Consider the following 17,167-nt stretch of genomic DNA (forward strand, 5'->3'; position numbering starts at 1 on the left):
TAGCCTCTTTTGTATTGTATCTGTATCTCCTTTCTTCCACATCAAAAATCCTGGTCTGTAGGACACAGGGAATATAGGGTTACAGCATCCCCAAAGTATTCATTTATTTTATCCTACATTATACACACAACGGTCTCAGAATAATAACACTAATGCTACCACTATCACTGTAATTACTGAGAAAAGTTATGAAATTTTGCATACGTTCTCTCCATTCTCCTCCATTTTTATAGTTCATACTATAATAGTCATATTATATCTACTATATGGGCATGCAGCCATTGCATACGATGCCCTCTCCTTTTAATCCTCACTTAGTCTTAATTCTACTGTAACTGAATGGTTACCGCTCTCCATTAATCTTTATAATGATGTTTCTCTAATTGTTTTCACTGTCTTAAGCTTGTTCTCTAGTAGATTCCTCAGGAAGGGCTCATGGGAATAATATTCTCTGAGGCTTTGCATGTTCCTAATAGTTTATCTGTGCCCTTTATACTTGAAAGTCAGTTTTGCGGAATATAAAATCTTTGGCTCACTTATCTTGACTTATCTGTTATTTTATTTTATTTTGGCAAAAAGTGTTTCTGTCAAAAAGATGGATGGTAATCTAATTTTATTTCTCTTAAAAGTCACTTGTTATTTTGCCTAGATGCCCACAGGATTTTCTGTTTCTTTAACATGCAGTAGTTTACCAAGAATATGTTGACATTGTCAGCTTCATGGCGTGCTCTTTCAATATATAGTTTTAATTTTTGTGTGTGTGAAAGTTTTCTTAAATTATAGTTTAAGTATGTGTTCAGTTCCCTTGCCTTTTTATTTTCCCCTTTCAGGGATTTATATTATCTGTATGTTGGATCTTCTTTGCCTATCATCAATATTTGTCACTTTTTCTCAAAGTCTTATCTCTTTCTTCATTTAGTTTGACCTTAAAATTTTTCCTCCCTTACGCACTTTGTTATGTTGATCTATTCTTGTGTTCTTCTAGTTCGATTTTCATTTCTAAAATCATTTTTCAATTTTCACTTCTTTCCTAAGTTGTCACCCTCATTTCTGAAATTTTTCTATTTCAGATTTATGTTGTTTATGCCTTACAGCGTGATCTTAATGTCTCTTAGCTTATTTTGAAATAGAGTTACAGTTTTTATCTGTTTTGTGGAGTGCCTTCCTAGCTTGGTTTCATTATCTATAGGGATTCTCTCCTTACTCTTTTTTTCTTATAATAACTGAAAGATTTGACATCAATAATTTCCTGTTGCTTATTTTTATGTAGAATTAGTTTTCCTGAACTTATTTGAGGGAAACATTGTTCGGAGTAGTTCTTCTAACTTCATATAGCTCTCCTTTTGGTTGCTTTCATGTAGTGTTCAAATACACACAGTTGTTGTTTGAGATTACACACACACTTTTCTTTAGACCTTTTTTTTCCTTAACCTAACTGCCCTGTCCTGAGCACTGTCACTCCACTCCCACACTGAACTTCTCTTTGGCATGGAGCCTTGGCCTGAAAGTGAGCCTTAGCTGGTTGGTTTCAGGAGATTATAAGGCCTAGTGCACACGTCTCATCCACTCATCAGGTCAAAATCCCTCTCAATTCCAGTTGTTGTTCTCACATTGACCTGCCAAACTTTCCAGTGAATTCCTATTGGAAATTTTGGGGTTCTCCAATTCTCGAGTCTGGCAAATGCCTCAACGCTTACTTCTTGTTTCTCTTAGACAGATGTTGATGCTCTACAGGTGTTACTGATGTGGGCGGTGTGCCCCCAGCCACTTGTATTTTGGGTTGATGGGGATAACTTGTCACCTAGTTTTATTGTAAACATCGTTAATGTATTTCAGGGTTTGCTGTCTGGTTGCTGGGTACTTTTACGTGGGGGGTTCAGAGAGAATAAGAACCACGCTGCTGTCACTACCATCTTCCCAGAATCGCTTAAAGACTTTTTATGGACTTCTGTGTCTGGCTTTTTTCCTTCTTTCATATTATTAGACAGGAAACTAAAATACCAGGTGGTCTGGTTCAATTCCAACACCTGGCAACTCTAATGCTTCCACAGCGACCAAAGACTCCAGGGGACCCGGCTTCACATCTGAGCTAAAGACGCACTGACTCTGGCAGGGGCAGCCAACGTGTTAGCATTGCACCCTTAGAGCATTCCCCATCCTCCCTGCAGCCTGCCAGCCTCAGAAAATTGGCCAGGGCAAGCCGAATGTATTTCAGGGGGAGGCTAGAACGCCAGGACCGATGTCTCAGCAGGCAGTCCTGCCGGGCAGGGTCATTCTAGGTGCAGCCCACCGTACCTCTCTGCCACTCCGCATGGTGAACAGCTGTTAAGGGGTTTTTAAGCCTCATGATTGCTTCATTCCGTTCACAAAGCTCAGAAATACAACAAACAAACAAAAGCAAATAGAATATAGCAGCTCAACCACCAGCCAGCAAGGTCCACGAAGTCTTCTAAAGGAGAAGTAATGAGGCTTGGGAGCTACGAGTCTGGCTACAAGTCCAGACTCACTGCACTGCCCAACACAGTGGCCACCAGCCACAGGTGGCTACTGGGCATTTGAAACACACTCTGAGTTCAAAATGCATGTTGAGTTTTGAAGACTTACTTTGGAAAAAGAATACAAAGTATCGCAATACTTTTATGTGGCTTATCCATTGAAATGATAATATTTTAAATATACTAAGTTAAACAAAATATATTTTTTGAAGTAAGTTCGCCTTTTTTAAGGTTGAAGGTAGAAAGTTTAAAATTGTACGTGTGGCTTGGATTATATTTCTGCTGGCCAGCTCTGGTCTAGACTGTCACACAGCCTGAGGTTAAATCCCAGATAGGTCGTGCCAGTTACTGTGTGACAAGGTGACTTTCCTCTCTAAGCACTGACTTGCTCATCAGTATATTGGGAATAATAAATATACCGACTTCATAAGGCTCTTGTGAAAAGCAAATTAGATAACGTGTGTGAAACATACAGCAGAAGCCATAGACACGGTTCTAAAACAGGAGCTGCCCTTGTTATTATCATTGAGTAAGTGACGAGTAGACGAAGGTGGCAGCCTTGGCCTGCCTAACCCCCGATCCAGGTAAAGGAACTGATCTCTTAGATCCTGAGTTTCTTTATTAGAAAATGAAGAGCTGATAATCTGCCTCATCAGGTTGTTCTGAGGAGCGAATTCTTTCAGTCAACGTGTGTTTATTGAACACCTCCCATGAGTTGGCATTATTCCAAGCACTGGGGAAAGAGCAATGAACAGGTCAGATAAAGTTTCTGTCCTTCGAGTTTATATTCCTGTGGAAAAGATACAGCACAAAAATATGATTAAATAATGTAATGTTGGGTAGTAATAAGAGATATGCAGAAAACAGAGCAGAGTGAGGGAAGAGAGACTGATGGAGAGACGCTACCTGAGCCCGAGAGCTGACATCTGAACAGAGACTCATGTGGAGAAGAGCCATCAGGACTGAAAGAAGAATAAGCACAGAGCCCTGAGACAGGGGGATGCCAAGTGAGTCTGGGCAAGAAAGGCAGCCACAGCACAGCTGGGGAGCAAGGAGATCGGGGCGGAGAGAAGGGTCGGCCAGACCACCGTGGGCACTGGAGGCCTGGGAGCAACTCTGGGTCTCATTCCAGTAAGACGGAGCCGCTAGACAGATCCACGCAGGTGTTGAAAGGATCCCTCAGACACACTGAAGGACGAGATGCATGTGCCAGGCTCAGCACGTCCTGGCTCAATGTACATGCGGGAGCCAGTGATGCCGGAGCAATGAGATGGGGCCCAGTTAGCTCCCGTAATGCCCTGGAGGGCACAAAACCTGCTCCAGCAAGAGAGACAGGGAAGAAACGGTCATGGTGGGAAACACCACCGTGGTTCTGCAGAGAAATGCAGCCCTGGGACAGTGCTCAGAGTCAGGCTCGAGGTCACCCCAGAGCCAGTGGACTCCCTGTGCCCCCAAACTGCAAAAGGAAGAAGTGAAGTCATAGAAAAACGGGGAGCCAGCTCTGCTCCACCACAAGGACGGCCCCCAGTCTGACCAACAGCAACACGGGTTGAACGAAAGCAATTTTTTTAAATGTATCATTACAAAAATTGCCCAAATAATATTGTCTGCCATTGTAGAAAACGGTCATTGTAAAAATGTAAAAAGTACAGATAAATAAAAAGAAGAAAAATAAAATTCCAATTACCTAGACTCCTGTAACCAGAAACTACAGTAAATAATCTGTTTGGCCATATACATCCAAATATTTATGAATATGTAAACATCAAATCTAGACCTCTTCTTATGCAAATATAAATAGGTGTGTGTTGTACATGCTTTTTAAAAAAATGGCATTATTCTCTCTAAATTGTGTTATAACTACTCCTCTCACTTATTATTCACGTATATTGGGCATGCCTCCCAAGGTGGTTAATTTCTAGATTGAAAGCATCCCGTTTAACACTGCATGGTATTTCATAAAGAATACTTTACTCAACAATCCCCTATCGTTGGGTATGTGGGTTATTTCCGACCTGAGCACTGACCCCCACCCCTGCCCCCGCCAGCACACACATCAGTTCTGTTACTTACAGCAAACTCCTCGGGAGTCACTTTCAGGACATCGAAGACAACGGCGTCGTAGCTCTTGCTGGCATAGTCGCAGCTCTGGCCCTCCAGTGAGTCGGAGCTGCTGCTGCCCTGCAGGGAGAGACGGTGCCGCCTGAGTGTCGGGCTGACTCCAGGGTGACCGACTCCCACACCTCACAGCTGAGGAGGCGAGAGGGACAAACGCTCCTAGGGCTCAGACAGCGCTAGGCACTTCACAGGCATCACCTTCTTTACTTCTCTTACCAAGGCTCTGAGCACACACGACGACTAGTCCCACCTTAGAGCTAAGGGAGGAGAGGCAACGGCACTCCCCCTAGGAAACGGAAGAGCCAGAGCGAACGTCGCTGTGTAGCTTGCTGATCCCAGAAAGCATCCCCTCCATCACTGTACCCCACCTGCTTCCAGCTGGCTGTGTGGTGGTGGGGCCAAAAATACAGCCCCCTCTTCCTTCGGGGAGAACTGGCCTCCACGTCTCAGGAGGCCTGCGGAGCTCACCTGTTTTGTTGCCTCTTTTAAACATTACCTGTTTTCACCTCTTTTTTTCCTGTGATTTGAAGTCACTGCAGGAAATTATTCCACGAAATGTTAAGTTACACTGGCTCTCAAGACCTATCTCATGTACGGGCCACTTGGAATTCAAAGTCAGTTAGCTGTTGAGTTGAGAGGCAACCAAGTGGCTCTGGGAGATGGGCGTGACCGTTATAGTTAGTGGAGCCTGTGATTAAGAAGAACACAGTCCCGCATGCAAAGAAAGGGTTTCCCATAAAAAAAGCAAGTTAAAACTCCCCAAGTGTGGCCGGTGTCAGGAAAACCCAACACTGTGGGGATCCCAGAATGCTGAACACACCTGCTCTTCAATTTTATTGAATTTCATCAAATTGTACTTTGGCAATCACGCTTACCACCCCAAGACTGTGCCCTGTTCACAAACGGTTTCATTTGTCTCGATCCATGAAGACGGATTTTGTGGTTTCCATTAAACTCAACATCTTGGAGTGGGATTTAGAGAATATATGCTTTTATTAATTCCTCTTTATTTCACTCTTTCCAAAATGGCTATATCTGGAAAAACTTTGCAATCTTACTGGAAACTAGAGTGTTTTTAGGCCAGTGAAGGAAACCAACAGTCAACAACTGAAAATGTGAGGTTAAAAGGAGGAGCGGAAACTTAAACCTGTAGCTTTCAATAGGCCTGTGCCGTTTAAAGGTTTTACAAATGAGTCTACTTCCTCTACCAAACACTCTCAGATAATCGTAAGCAACAGTACACTGTGGTGGTTAAAAGTGCTGAAGTCAGACTGATCTGGCCAACGAGCCAGCTCCACACCGGCCGCTATCTGACCTCAGGTGAGTTACTTGTCACCTAGTAACTGAGTCTCAGCCACCGTCTGTAAAACGGCGCCATTGGAACCCACTCCCCAGGGTTGCAGTGTGGGTTATAAACAATGAAGCTCCCAAAGCAAGTGGCAGAACCCCCACCACCATGGGAGATGCTGATTCGAGGGGCCTGAGTGGGCTCAGGGGTGGCTATTGTAAAAGTTGCCATCCCATGGGTGATGGGACAGTCTCCACTGAGGAGAATCCATGTTAAACTTTGCAAAGCAATGAAGACTCACCCTGAGTGCCTCTGGAACTGGCAGTCCATTCTACCCCTCAGTCTCACACACAGACTCTGAGCAGATGACACCTAGAAATCACTCCGCACTTCCACACCGCCATCCAGGAGGCAGGCGAAGGCAGGGGACAGGGCAGTGGAGTGTCATCACGGTTAGGGGCACAGCTCGAGAGTCACAGAGGCCTGGCTTTGAATCCCCACCCACCGCTGATCAGCTGGCGATTTGAAGCCTGTTTATTCACCTCTCGCTGCCTTAGTGTCCTCACCTCTAACCTGGGGGTGAACTACAGCCCATAGCTGATGGGGTTACTGTGAGCACTAAGTGGGTGGTGCCTGTGGAACATGCCAAACAGTGCCTGGTATACAGTCAGCACTAACTACGGGTGTGTGTGTGTGTCAGTGGGTCATTCAGTCACCGAAATGTATTGAGCACTTCGATTATACATGCATTCATTCATTCATTCATTCACTCAACAAATATTTATCGAGTAACTACCATGTTCTGGATGCACATATACGTGTATATGTGTATATACATACATGTACATATACATAGTATCTATACGTGTGTGTGTGTGTGCGCGCGCTCTAGATGGATGCAAATTGTAAACAGAAACAGAAGTCTGATTCCTCTTGTTACCAACCAGAGTCCATTCCTAGGATTTCAGGTTTTGTAACTTTCCTGTAACACCCTTTGCCTCTGCCCCAAACACACTCATACAAGGGGCCTTATTTAATCAAAAGCTGTCCCGAATACATTCGGTGCTGGTGGTGGTGGTGATGCAGTAACTTTATTTAAACCTATATTGGCGCCATCAGGAAATTTTAAAAGGTACCCACAAGTTTGCTTTCAGAACCAGAGATCAAAATAAGGAATCTTTTGAAAGTTTTATAAGAAATGAATTAGTTCCTGTGAATTTCTAGCTGATTACACAAGATCATTTCAAAGCCCAGCTCGACTATGGGGCCTTGTGAGCTCAGAACACTGAGCGCTGCCAGTTTGTCACAGGAGCCAGGCATTGGACATGTGGCATCCCTGAGACTCAGATGACACCCACTCCTCCGCAAGCCTCTGCTCCGTGACTGAACCTGGAAAGCAAGCTCCAAACCCCCAGGGCAGGGGCCCTAGCCCAGGTCACTCTCAGACCACCGGTCCTTACAGCCATTTCCTAGTGAGCAAGGTAAATAAGAACACAGGGCCAGTTGGACTCACTTCTGTCTGACTTCATTCCGGAATGTGTGACTTATTTATAATCAGCGGCGGCTTTTCTTGGGAAAGGTCTGATCTCTTCTTGCCACCAAAATGGAATGTGGCACTTGCTATGACTGGACTGGGCAGGTATTTGTTTTTCTTTGAACAACTTCAGAAAACACACTGATCCTCAGGGCTGACTGCCTCCCAAATCTCACACCTGGCGTGGCCAGGGGCCTCGGGAGTGCTAAGAAGGGTGGTATTCATGGAGCCCGCGGCCTTGCGCTCCACGATGCAGCTGGGGCCAGGGTCAGCTGAAAGGGGCCCCGCCCACTGTCCCCTGTACCTGTGGAGTGGCAGAGGTGACCAAGACGCTAGCCATCAGACCATTCCTCTTGTACATAGTCTCCAGGCCACAGGGAGCTTCAGGGCAGCTTCTGTCGGTGACATAACCTGTCTGAAGAAGTCCTGCAAGGCAAAGGGACTCATCAGACCAGCCTTCCGAGCCAGCTTGTTCCCACCCCTGGGGGCGAGCTGTGCGAGGAGCAGTGAGCCCAGAGGAGACCTGGAAAGACAGGCTCTAAGTCAGCGGCCTTCGGGCTCAGTATGGCCCACAGGTGTAGCTGTTGGGCTTACACAGGTCTGAATATTTTTTTAAATGAATCACCAATGTTTAAAAATTGAAAGGTTTCAAACAGAATTCTGGATTTCTGACTTTTCTTGAACATAGAAATACCTGGCAGTGCTGGGCCCACATTCCTGCATGACGACCATCAGCCGGGCTGAGAACGGCTGCCCACCTGGCCTGTGCCACCATTTTGGTACGTGCCTGGCCCTCACAGGGACCAGGGTTCATGACCTTTGTTTTACAGTGAAGGCAGATGGAGAAGACAAACTACTGCGTTTCCCTGCACACCAGCCCGTCTGTTTCATCAGCGACAATGTGGACAAGGGCTCACACTTGTGCTCATCCCGTGCCGTGTGCCTCACACACCTTAACTCATGTAACGCTCACAGCGGTCCTCAGGCAGGTCCCACTGTAAGACCCACATCACACGTGAGGAATTTAAGGCACAGAGAAGGTACGTAACTCGGCTTTGGTGCCTTTGCTCATGCTGTCCCCCGATCCCATCATTCAAGACGCTGCTCGAATGCCATTCCGTCTGGTTATCGTGCCGGGATCACCCAAAGCCAAACCGCTGGCTCTCATGCCAGTGTGTGCACAACTCTAATAGAGAATTGTCACATCACTTAACATCACAGAACTGTAGCCACATACCAGCCTGCTAGCAGGAAAGTGACCAGGAGAGTAGGGGCGATATAATGGGGGAGGAAACGGAGAAGGGAAGGTACCAGTTGGGAAGCCAACAATTACCCCGGCAAGAGAGGAGGGGGGTCCTCTGTGCTAAGGTTGCAGCAGCGAATTCAGAGAGGAGACAGACGGAGAGACAGACAGGGGTCAGGGAGAAGAAGCTGAGGATGAGTAGCTTCTCGTTTGAGGTACCAGAAGGATGGCGTGTCCACCAAGGAAAGAAACAGACATGGTGTAGCAGATGTGTAGGGAAAGCTGAATTTAACTGGGGACATGCTGGATCTGGGGTGCCCATGAGAAAATCAATCCCAGAGAGCAAGGTGAAGCCCACAAGTCACTGGGAAAGATGGTCTGGAGGCAGATGGAAAAGAATCAAGTGTCAGCCTGATCTGGGCTATCTGAACACCCGTTATGCTTCCTATGGGCAGCCTACGCTAGACAGGCAGAGTGCTTGTTTCCGATCTGACTCCTGCACGTCTTGCCACTGACAAAAACAGCCTAATTTATGGGCAGTGGTTCTCATACAAGTGATATTTCACATTCTAAGAAAAACACAGAACCAAGCAGAATGGAACATCCTTTCCAGGGCCCAGAGAAACTCCCACCCATCCACCTTCAGTCCCTGAGGCCTGGTCAAGCCCCAACTCCTCCTCAGACACCAGACTCCCATCGAGTGGATCAGCCTGGCCCAGGCCCCTCCCTGAGAACCCCTTCCCTAAAGATGGGGGCCGAGCCTCCCAGGCCAGACTGATTGGACCAGAGTGGCCATGATTTTCCTGGAACTCAGGACCCTGAGACACCAGTCTGCTGGTCAGCCAAACCGAGGCACAGGCACCCTCAGGAGTGGAGGCTGGCCGACTCCCGCCCGGTGCAGGGACCGTCTGGTCAGAGTGGGGAGGAGGCAGACGCACAGAGGAAGCTAAAGAGACAGCCATGTCTGAAAGAAAAGGAGAGCAGTGGGCCTGGTTCCCACGTCCAGGGCTCTGGAACAAATGCCTCTTTTTCAGTGTCAGGTAGTTAAGATTTCCAAAAGACCCTGACCAAGGCTATTCCCTAAATTCCAAGTTCATGCCAAGCCACCAGAAACCTGACCCTGAAAACACGGGGGCTCATCTGAGCGGGGAAAGCTATGCACCATCATTCACTTATCCACTCGTCACTCACGCACCCACTCACGCACTGAACTCCTGCGTCACGCAGGCAGGGTTCTAGGGAGGAGTTCCTGACCGCTGCTGTGCCTCGGACCCGTCTGGCAGTCTGGTGAAGCATCTGGGCCCCTTCTCACAGCAATGTTTTTAAATGCAGAAAATAAAATTACACAGGAAATCAATTACACAGGATTACTCAGGCAACCAATTATATTAACATACAGTCATTAAATTATTTCAAAAACAATGTGTAATGTAGTAAGTAATACATGTATTTCTTCATGTAAGGGAATATGCATTCCCATACTTATTATTGCATTCAATAACCAGATCTATTGGCAGATCTAACAACTACCATAATTTCAAAGTAGCTATGAGCATAGACATTCTGAGATGTCCAGTTATTATGTGATACGAAAATACCTGTGATTTTTGTGACAAAGTCCACGGTACTGTTAATATTACTGTGATTCATTGTCTACATGAGTAACTGAGAGAAATGCCAAATTTCAGGTAGAAGTGTGTAAAAATAAAGATGTCATTTTTCTCCCGTGCAAACTCAGAGACGCATGGTCAAGAACCCCATTCCAGGCACTGAGGACACGAAATGAGCAGGCCCTCTCCCCACAGAATTTATATTCCAGGCAGGACTCAGAAAATACACGTGAACAAAAAAGATAACTTCAGATAATGAAAACTGTCCTGAAGAAATAAAATAGGGCAGACAACGGTATTTGCCAGGATGGTCGGGAAGGGCTGCCTGAAGCCAGGACATTTGAGCGGCAACCTGAGGAAAGAAGGAGTCGGCCATAATAACCAGGGCAATGTTCTTCGCTGAGGGCACGGCAAGTGCAAAGGCCCTGAGACACAACTGAGCTTAGAAGCTCTGTGATGGAGGCCGGTGGTAGGGCTGCCGCTGAGGCAGAGGGAGGCAGAGGACAGACAGGCTGGGGCCCGAGCACGAAGGGCCCTGAAGGCCATAGTGGGGAGTTGGGTTTTGTGTGGAGTCACTAGAGGCTTCTGAGCCGAGGAGTGACACGATCTGATCTGTTTCTGACAATCGTGTGGCTACCGTGCGGAAAACTGGATTGGAGAGCCCAAGCCAGGAGTGGTGAAGCCAGGGGGGCATGAGACGGCAATGGCCTGGAATGCTGGCCACAGCACAGATGGATGCATTTGGCAGGGGGCCAGGTAGGGAAGCAGACAAGACTTGCTGATGGAATGCATGCGAGGGGAGAGGTAAATAGGGATGACGTCTCAGTCTGGGGCTGTTACGACTGGGTAGATGGTGGCCTACCAGCTACACGCTGCTAAGCAGTTCATTCATTCGTTCCCTCAACACCCATCCACTGAGACTGCTGGTGGAGCAGCAGTTCTGGAGAGTCGAAGATGACACAGCCCTGCCCTCCAGGGTCCTACAGAGTAGTGGGGGAGAAAACCCAGTAAGTGGATACTCACAGGACATGTGCTGTAACAGATCATAGGTTCACCTTGGGGGTCAAAGTCGACATCACTGAGAAGAGCCAGTGAACCAGGTCTTAAAGGATGAGTGGGAGTGTTCCAAGGAAAGGGCGGGCAGAGAACAGGAAGGGCCGTCTGAGCATGTGGGGAAGCACGAAGACATCAAAGGCCACCGAGAGGCCAGTGTGCCAGGAGCGTAAGGGAGCGGTTTCCCTTCTCATTTGTCCCTAGCCCCGTGTCTCTCCCCAACTACCCAGGCATGAGTAACTGAGAGAAATGCTAAATTTCAGGGGACACAGCAGCACGAGGCAGGCACGGAGTTTGTTTTAACAGGTGGCCCTGACACCGCAGCCACAGCACCAGCACGTTGTCTCCTGGCCACTCCCTCATCTGTCCAGCAAACTTGGTGAAACTCTTCTCAAGCCCTGCACCGCTGTGCCAGCCCTTGGGGCCTCAAGGAGCTCACGTGCAGTCTGATCACGACTGTCATCCTGACAATCTATTAGACACTTTGTTTTGGCTCTGGCTAAGGATTTATCAGCATTTAAAAAACCATTTTACAGATGAGGAAACACTGACCCCCCTGCATTGACTGTGCCCTCTGCCACACGGGGAGGCAGCCTGGCCTAAAGGTAAGAGCACCAGACGTTTTAGTTGGGCCATAATTATCTGTACGCACCAAAACCCTACCTTTCCCCCTCTGCCTGCTTCTCTCACCACACACACACACACACACACACACACACACACACACACACAATCTCATGCTGCTAATGCCTCCCTGAAAACCAAAACACTGCAGAAGAAAAAGCGATTCTCATGATGTAACTTCAGAAGAACGTGGCCGTTGTGTGAGAACCACAGAACAATCCCACGTCTCGTTTCTGTATGACAGAATCTGCTCTGCTGTGTGCGGGCTCCTGACCAGGGGAAGGAAAACCCATATGCAAAGTTGGTTCCCTTCCAAACTCAGAATTCTGCTTCAGTGTTTCAAGTTCAGGAAACCAAGAAAATAACATCAGACAGTCTGGTGCTGACCACTGTTGAAAAGGCAGAATAACTACTTTTTCCTAAGTTTAAAGAGGTTGTTTCAAAGAAAATACACACATCCAGGAATGTTCAATTACAAGAGCGTGATCTCTTCCAAATGTTTCAGGCAAGTATAAAAATGGACTCCGAGCCCCACTTCAGAGCCTGCTTCCTCAGCGTGGGGTGAGCTGCTCTCAGCAGATGTGGTCAAAGCTTGTTTCACCTTCCTGGGTCTTGAACAGACGTTACAACAAAGACAGACAGGAAAACAAAGAGGGTTTCTGCCTACAACCCCTCTACCAATTTTAGGTTCACTTCAGGAACAATAAGTGCACGCGCGCGCGCACACACACACACATACACACACACACACAGGCTGTCAGATTTACACAGTATCGCAAAAGGTAACCCCCAGGGTAACCATCACTCTTGGGCTGGACCACCTCCCAGTCGCTCAAGGAAGGCCCTGCTCCGCGGGCTGGCACGGTGTTATCTCTGCCTCCTCCTGACCCGCTCCGCACTAGCCAAACCTCTTTTCCTGGCAAGCAGCAGTGTCTGGCGGCTTTCAAAGAGGCCTGCCCACGTAAGCACAGCGCCGTCACTCGCTGTAGGGCTCACCGCCATCCTCACCCACTCCTCTCAACCCCCCTGCCAAATGCTCCACGTCCAACATCTCACCTCTCTCGCTGAGGGAGGGGGAGGTAACGAGCGGGGAGGGCTGGATGGCTGGGGAGGCAGCAGTGTCCACATGGAGGGCAGCAGCGCGCTGGGAGGGAGGGCTGGCATTAGAGACCGAGGGTCTGCAGACCCCATGAAAAAAGGGTAAAACTTGGGAACCGGAGCAAACCTGGAGAAAAGGGCCAGGAAGACAGCATGTTCTTGGGAAACGGAAGCACCTGCATTTATGGAGCTGAAGCAGGGCAGGCACCCTCAGGCAGCAATCCACGGGGTCACGTGACAGGCGCTGACCCAGCGCCCCCTCCCCCACCCCCACCCGGCCCGCACACTGAGTGCTGCAGCCGGGGAGGCAGACAGGAACAGGCCCATTTCGTCCTCGGAAACCTCCAGTCCGGCCTGGGTGCTTCACATTGCCAGTCAGGTAGGAGGACTTCCTGAACTTCTCATGTCAAAGTAATACACGTCCATGTGAAAATGATAGACAGTGAGTAAAAAGAAACAAAATAAAAAAGGAAAGACTCCTCTGCACAGCCCCTAGTCCCAGGCCCGAGGTTCCACGGGCCACGTAGCGTGAGGCAGCATTTATGCGCACGTCCGCATATAGGTATGAGGAGATACAAAAACAGGTAAATACATGAAAATGCATTTTAGAGACCTTCCTTTTCAACACTAAAAATAATTTAGTTCTCTTTTTGGCATCTGCTGATTAAGAGGAAACCCTTAATAACAAAAGCTATGATAAATCACCAACATTGAAATGAATTTGTGGTTTAAAAGTCACAGCAATATCTACAGCCACTGGGAAAATGGTGAGACGTATTTACAGCACCTACTCTTCGGTCTATGGACGGACGGCACCCCGAGCACAGCAGGGCTTGGGGAGGCCTCACATCAGCCTGTAGCTCAACACCCTGCTCCCCCGAGGAGCACGACCCGCAATCGCAGGCCTGGCAAAGCTCAGAGCAGGGCAGCTACAGCACAGCCTCTGAGGCAGGGGCCAGGCTCCTCTGCGGCTTAGCGAACAGATAAATCAGGACTTGAATTCTCACCTATCACTTACTTTGTGCCCTTGGCATATTGCTGGACCTGGCCAAGCCTCACCTTCCTCATCTGTATAATGGGGAGAATCGCGGTACCTCCCTCACAGTGTGGAAGGGACTCATAGGATGAGGTACATCATGAGCGGCTGGCCAGTGCCCCCGTGAATGACAGCTGTGACTACAGCACCTCCTCACCCTCCCTGGGGCGGGTCTTAGCACAAGACTACAGAAACCAATGTGAAGTTAAGGCAGAGGGAGGAACACGAATGAAGAATATGCATTTCTCTTAAAACCGGGAGAGGGTTCTCAAAAGAGAACTAATCCTCTGGTTGGCAGAACAGTTTTATTTTAAACCCTCTATGAAGAGGCTGGCTAGCGCTTCCCCATGCCCTCCGCGTGCACAAATAATTACTCTTGAAACCAAAGGTTCTTTCCTTCCAAAACAAAGCTGTGGAAACAGATGGAGGAGAGAGAGCCTCACCCGCAGCCACTAGTTGGTACGTAAGGCCTGATTCTTCCGTCAGAAGGGCAGGCAGATTTTTTTCCATTAGGAAAACGGGAGGTGGAGGGGAGGGCTTGAAGGGAGCTTTGGGAAATGGGGGTGAACAGGAAAGTGAAGAAATGAGGGTGGTCTACCCAGGACACGCCAGACACCCACAACAGCCCTGGGCATCCTGGTGGGTGCCCGTCCATTCTGGAAGCCTGGGTAGTGAAGCTTCCCTTTTTGAATCGAGGATCCTGGGAAACAGACCAGGGACACGCTGCCCCACTCACTGTCCCCGACACTGCACAGCCCCTCACTCAGTCAGTCCCCTGCTTCACCTGAAAGTCTGGGGAGCATGTGGTCTGCGCAGAAGCAGGCAGTGTCATCTGGAAGCAGAAGAGCGGCTGGCTGTTCCCACCCCGGGCAGCCCTCGGCAGCCTCCCGGCTCACCCCTGCCTCCTCACGGTTTATTCTTGACACAAACAGAGTGAGCCTTTTAAAACATAAAACAAAACCTCACAAGATTTACACTAAAAAGGGTGAATTTTCCTGTATGTAGAGCATCCCATCTGCAGAAAAACAGGCTGCATCCTGGATCTTCCTCCAGAAGCAAGTGAGAAAAATGCCCTGGATGATAAGGGGATGACGTAGGCCCTGGGCAGCGACCTCATTATACAGACACGGGCAGTGGAAGAGGAGAAAGAGCCCCACCAAGGGCAGGAAATAATGCAGCACCACTGAGGATGGAGCTGAGGACAGCCCGGCACCTGCTGGCAAGAGCGCCCTCAGCGCCGTCAGGGAAAGGCCAACCTGCAAAGGGAGAGACATTCTCGGTCCCCCCAGTGCCAGGTGGGGCAGAAAAGGGAAGGCGAGAAATGCAGGCAGGAGATGGAGGCTGGCGTTTTCTGGGCAGCCTGAGCATCTTCTCAGGCTCAGACGAAGGAGTTAGTGGAGGGCAAAATATTAACAAGGCAAGAGAGGGAGGACATGTGACGAAGCAAGTTTCGGAGCAGGGGGCCAGGGTAGGACTGTGTTAGCAGCCCCCCGCCCTGGACAAAGGAGAAGGGTGGCCACCACTCAGGCCACCGCGGAGGAGGGCAGCCCCAGGGAGGCGGGAGAACCTGCTTTCCACAGGGGTGGCAGCCAGCCTGGCACCTAACAATACCCAGGGGCTCAGTGAGCTCTCTCGGGTGAGACGCTTTTACTCGGCAGGTATGTGAAGCAGAAGCACAAAACTAGACCATACATATCATCCAATGAGGATCTGACGTGACCTTCTGGACAGACTGGGGAACTGTCACAGACGGGAGGAAACTCATCAACAAGTAAATGCAGGCCGGGATCCTGCACTGAATCCTGGAACAGGACGAAACCATTACCAGGACACTGGTGACATCTGAAATGGGTCGCCAGTTTAGTTCATGGTATTTCCCTGTGCTAATTTGATAACTGTACTATGGTTATGTAAGCTGCTCATGGGGAACCTGGGTGGAGGGTATATATGAATGTTCTGTATTATTTTGCAACTTTTCTAAAAGTCTAAAATTATTTCAGAATAAAACGTTTAAACAAATGTAAAGGGATTCTACACCCTCACACCGCACCCCCCGACACACACAATCCCAACAAGCAGGCCTAAAACCAGGGGCTCGCCATTTCCCAAGCGAACCCTCATGTGAGCTGCAGCTCCGGGTTACCGAGGTTCAGGCATTTTCCACCCGTGACATGTGGGCCGAAGGCCAAACATGTAGTATCTGGTGGACAAACAATGGAGACAGGACGACTTTACTGTAAGGACCAGGGGATTCCCTCCCTCCCTCTGAGTCCCGGCCAAGGGCAGAGGACTTAACTGGTCTGACTGGTAACGACTGGGCCACATCCATTAGGAGCATCACTGAGTGCCAAAAGGTCACACACCTGTTCAAGGCCCACCTGTGCTCTCCCCACTGCTGCTGTGAGATCCGTGAGGCAAATGGGGCCCTGCTTGGGCTCGGCTTTCTCTGACTCCCACATGTACCCCTAAATGTGCCCACCTCGCCTGCACATTCCTGGACACTGCTGCTGGCCAGAGGAAGGTAAGGGCCCAAGACACAGATCAAGCTTGGGGGTGTAGGAGGCCCCCTCGTGCTATGAGCCTATCACTTGCTTCAACCAGCTCCGACCAGAGAAGCCTGGCTCATGATACAGGTGCTTTAATTCTCCTCTGCTGCTGTTCCTTCTCTGTTCAGATGCTTCAGAAACCTTGAGGTGAGGAGTAGGTTGGCCCCCATTGTTGGTAGAACAGGACACCCACATTTTTGGACCTTCCTGCCTCATTAAGCACAGCCTAGCACGTCCCACCAAACAGGAGGATGGGTGTCTCCAGGGAGTAAGGTGGGCTGGGCAAGGTGTGGCCGGAGCAGGGGTGTGAAAACAGTCTGAGCGGCAGCCCGGAAAGCCTGTTAGGAAAAGGGCATGCCCCGTGAGGCTGGGTGACACTTAAGGGAAACGTCCCCCTAGCACCAAGTTGTCTTCAAGTATCGGTCCACATTCGGTGGAGAATACTGCAGGGATGAAGGGTGAAGTAGAGCCACCAAAAGTGCACCGAGGAAATGACATTTTGACATCAAACTACAGAAAGAT

General features: G+C 48.9%; 1 protein-coding gene across 12 annotated transcripts in view; it reads right to left on the minus strand.

Moving 5' to 3' along the window:
- The window catches only part of RALGPS1 (Ral GEF with PH domain and SH3 binding motif 1), a 289,205-nt gene that overhangs the window by 205,190 nt on the left and 66,848 nt on the right, over positions 1 to 17,167 (minus strand). For all 12 annotated transcript variants that reach the window (XM_088793588.1, XM_074331044.2, XM_074331047.2 and 9 more), the window contains 2 exons: positions 7,740 to 7,861; positions 4,569 to 4,676 (listed from right to left, as the gene is read on the minus strand). In XM_088793588.1, coding sequence (XP_088649714.1) covers positions 4,569 to 4,676; positions 7,740 to 7,796 — 165 coding nt within the window. In that variant the 5' untranslated portion in view covers positions 7,797 to 7,861. The remainder of the gene's footprint in view (positions 1 to 4,568; positions 4,677 to 7,739; positions 7,862 to 17,167) is intronic.

The sequence above is a fragment of the Rhinolophus sinicus genome, chromosome 16, assembly GCF_057876585.1.
Source record: "Rhinolophus sinicus isolate RSI-liver-muscle chromosome 16, RSI-T2T, whole genome shotgun sequence".
NCBI classification, from domain to species: Eukaryota; Metazoa; Chordata; class Mammalia; order Chiroptera; family Rhinolophidae; genus Rhinolophus; species Rhinolophus sinicus.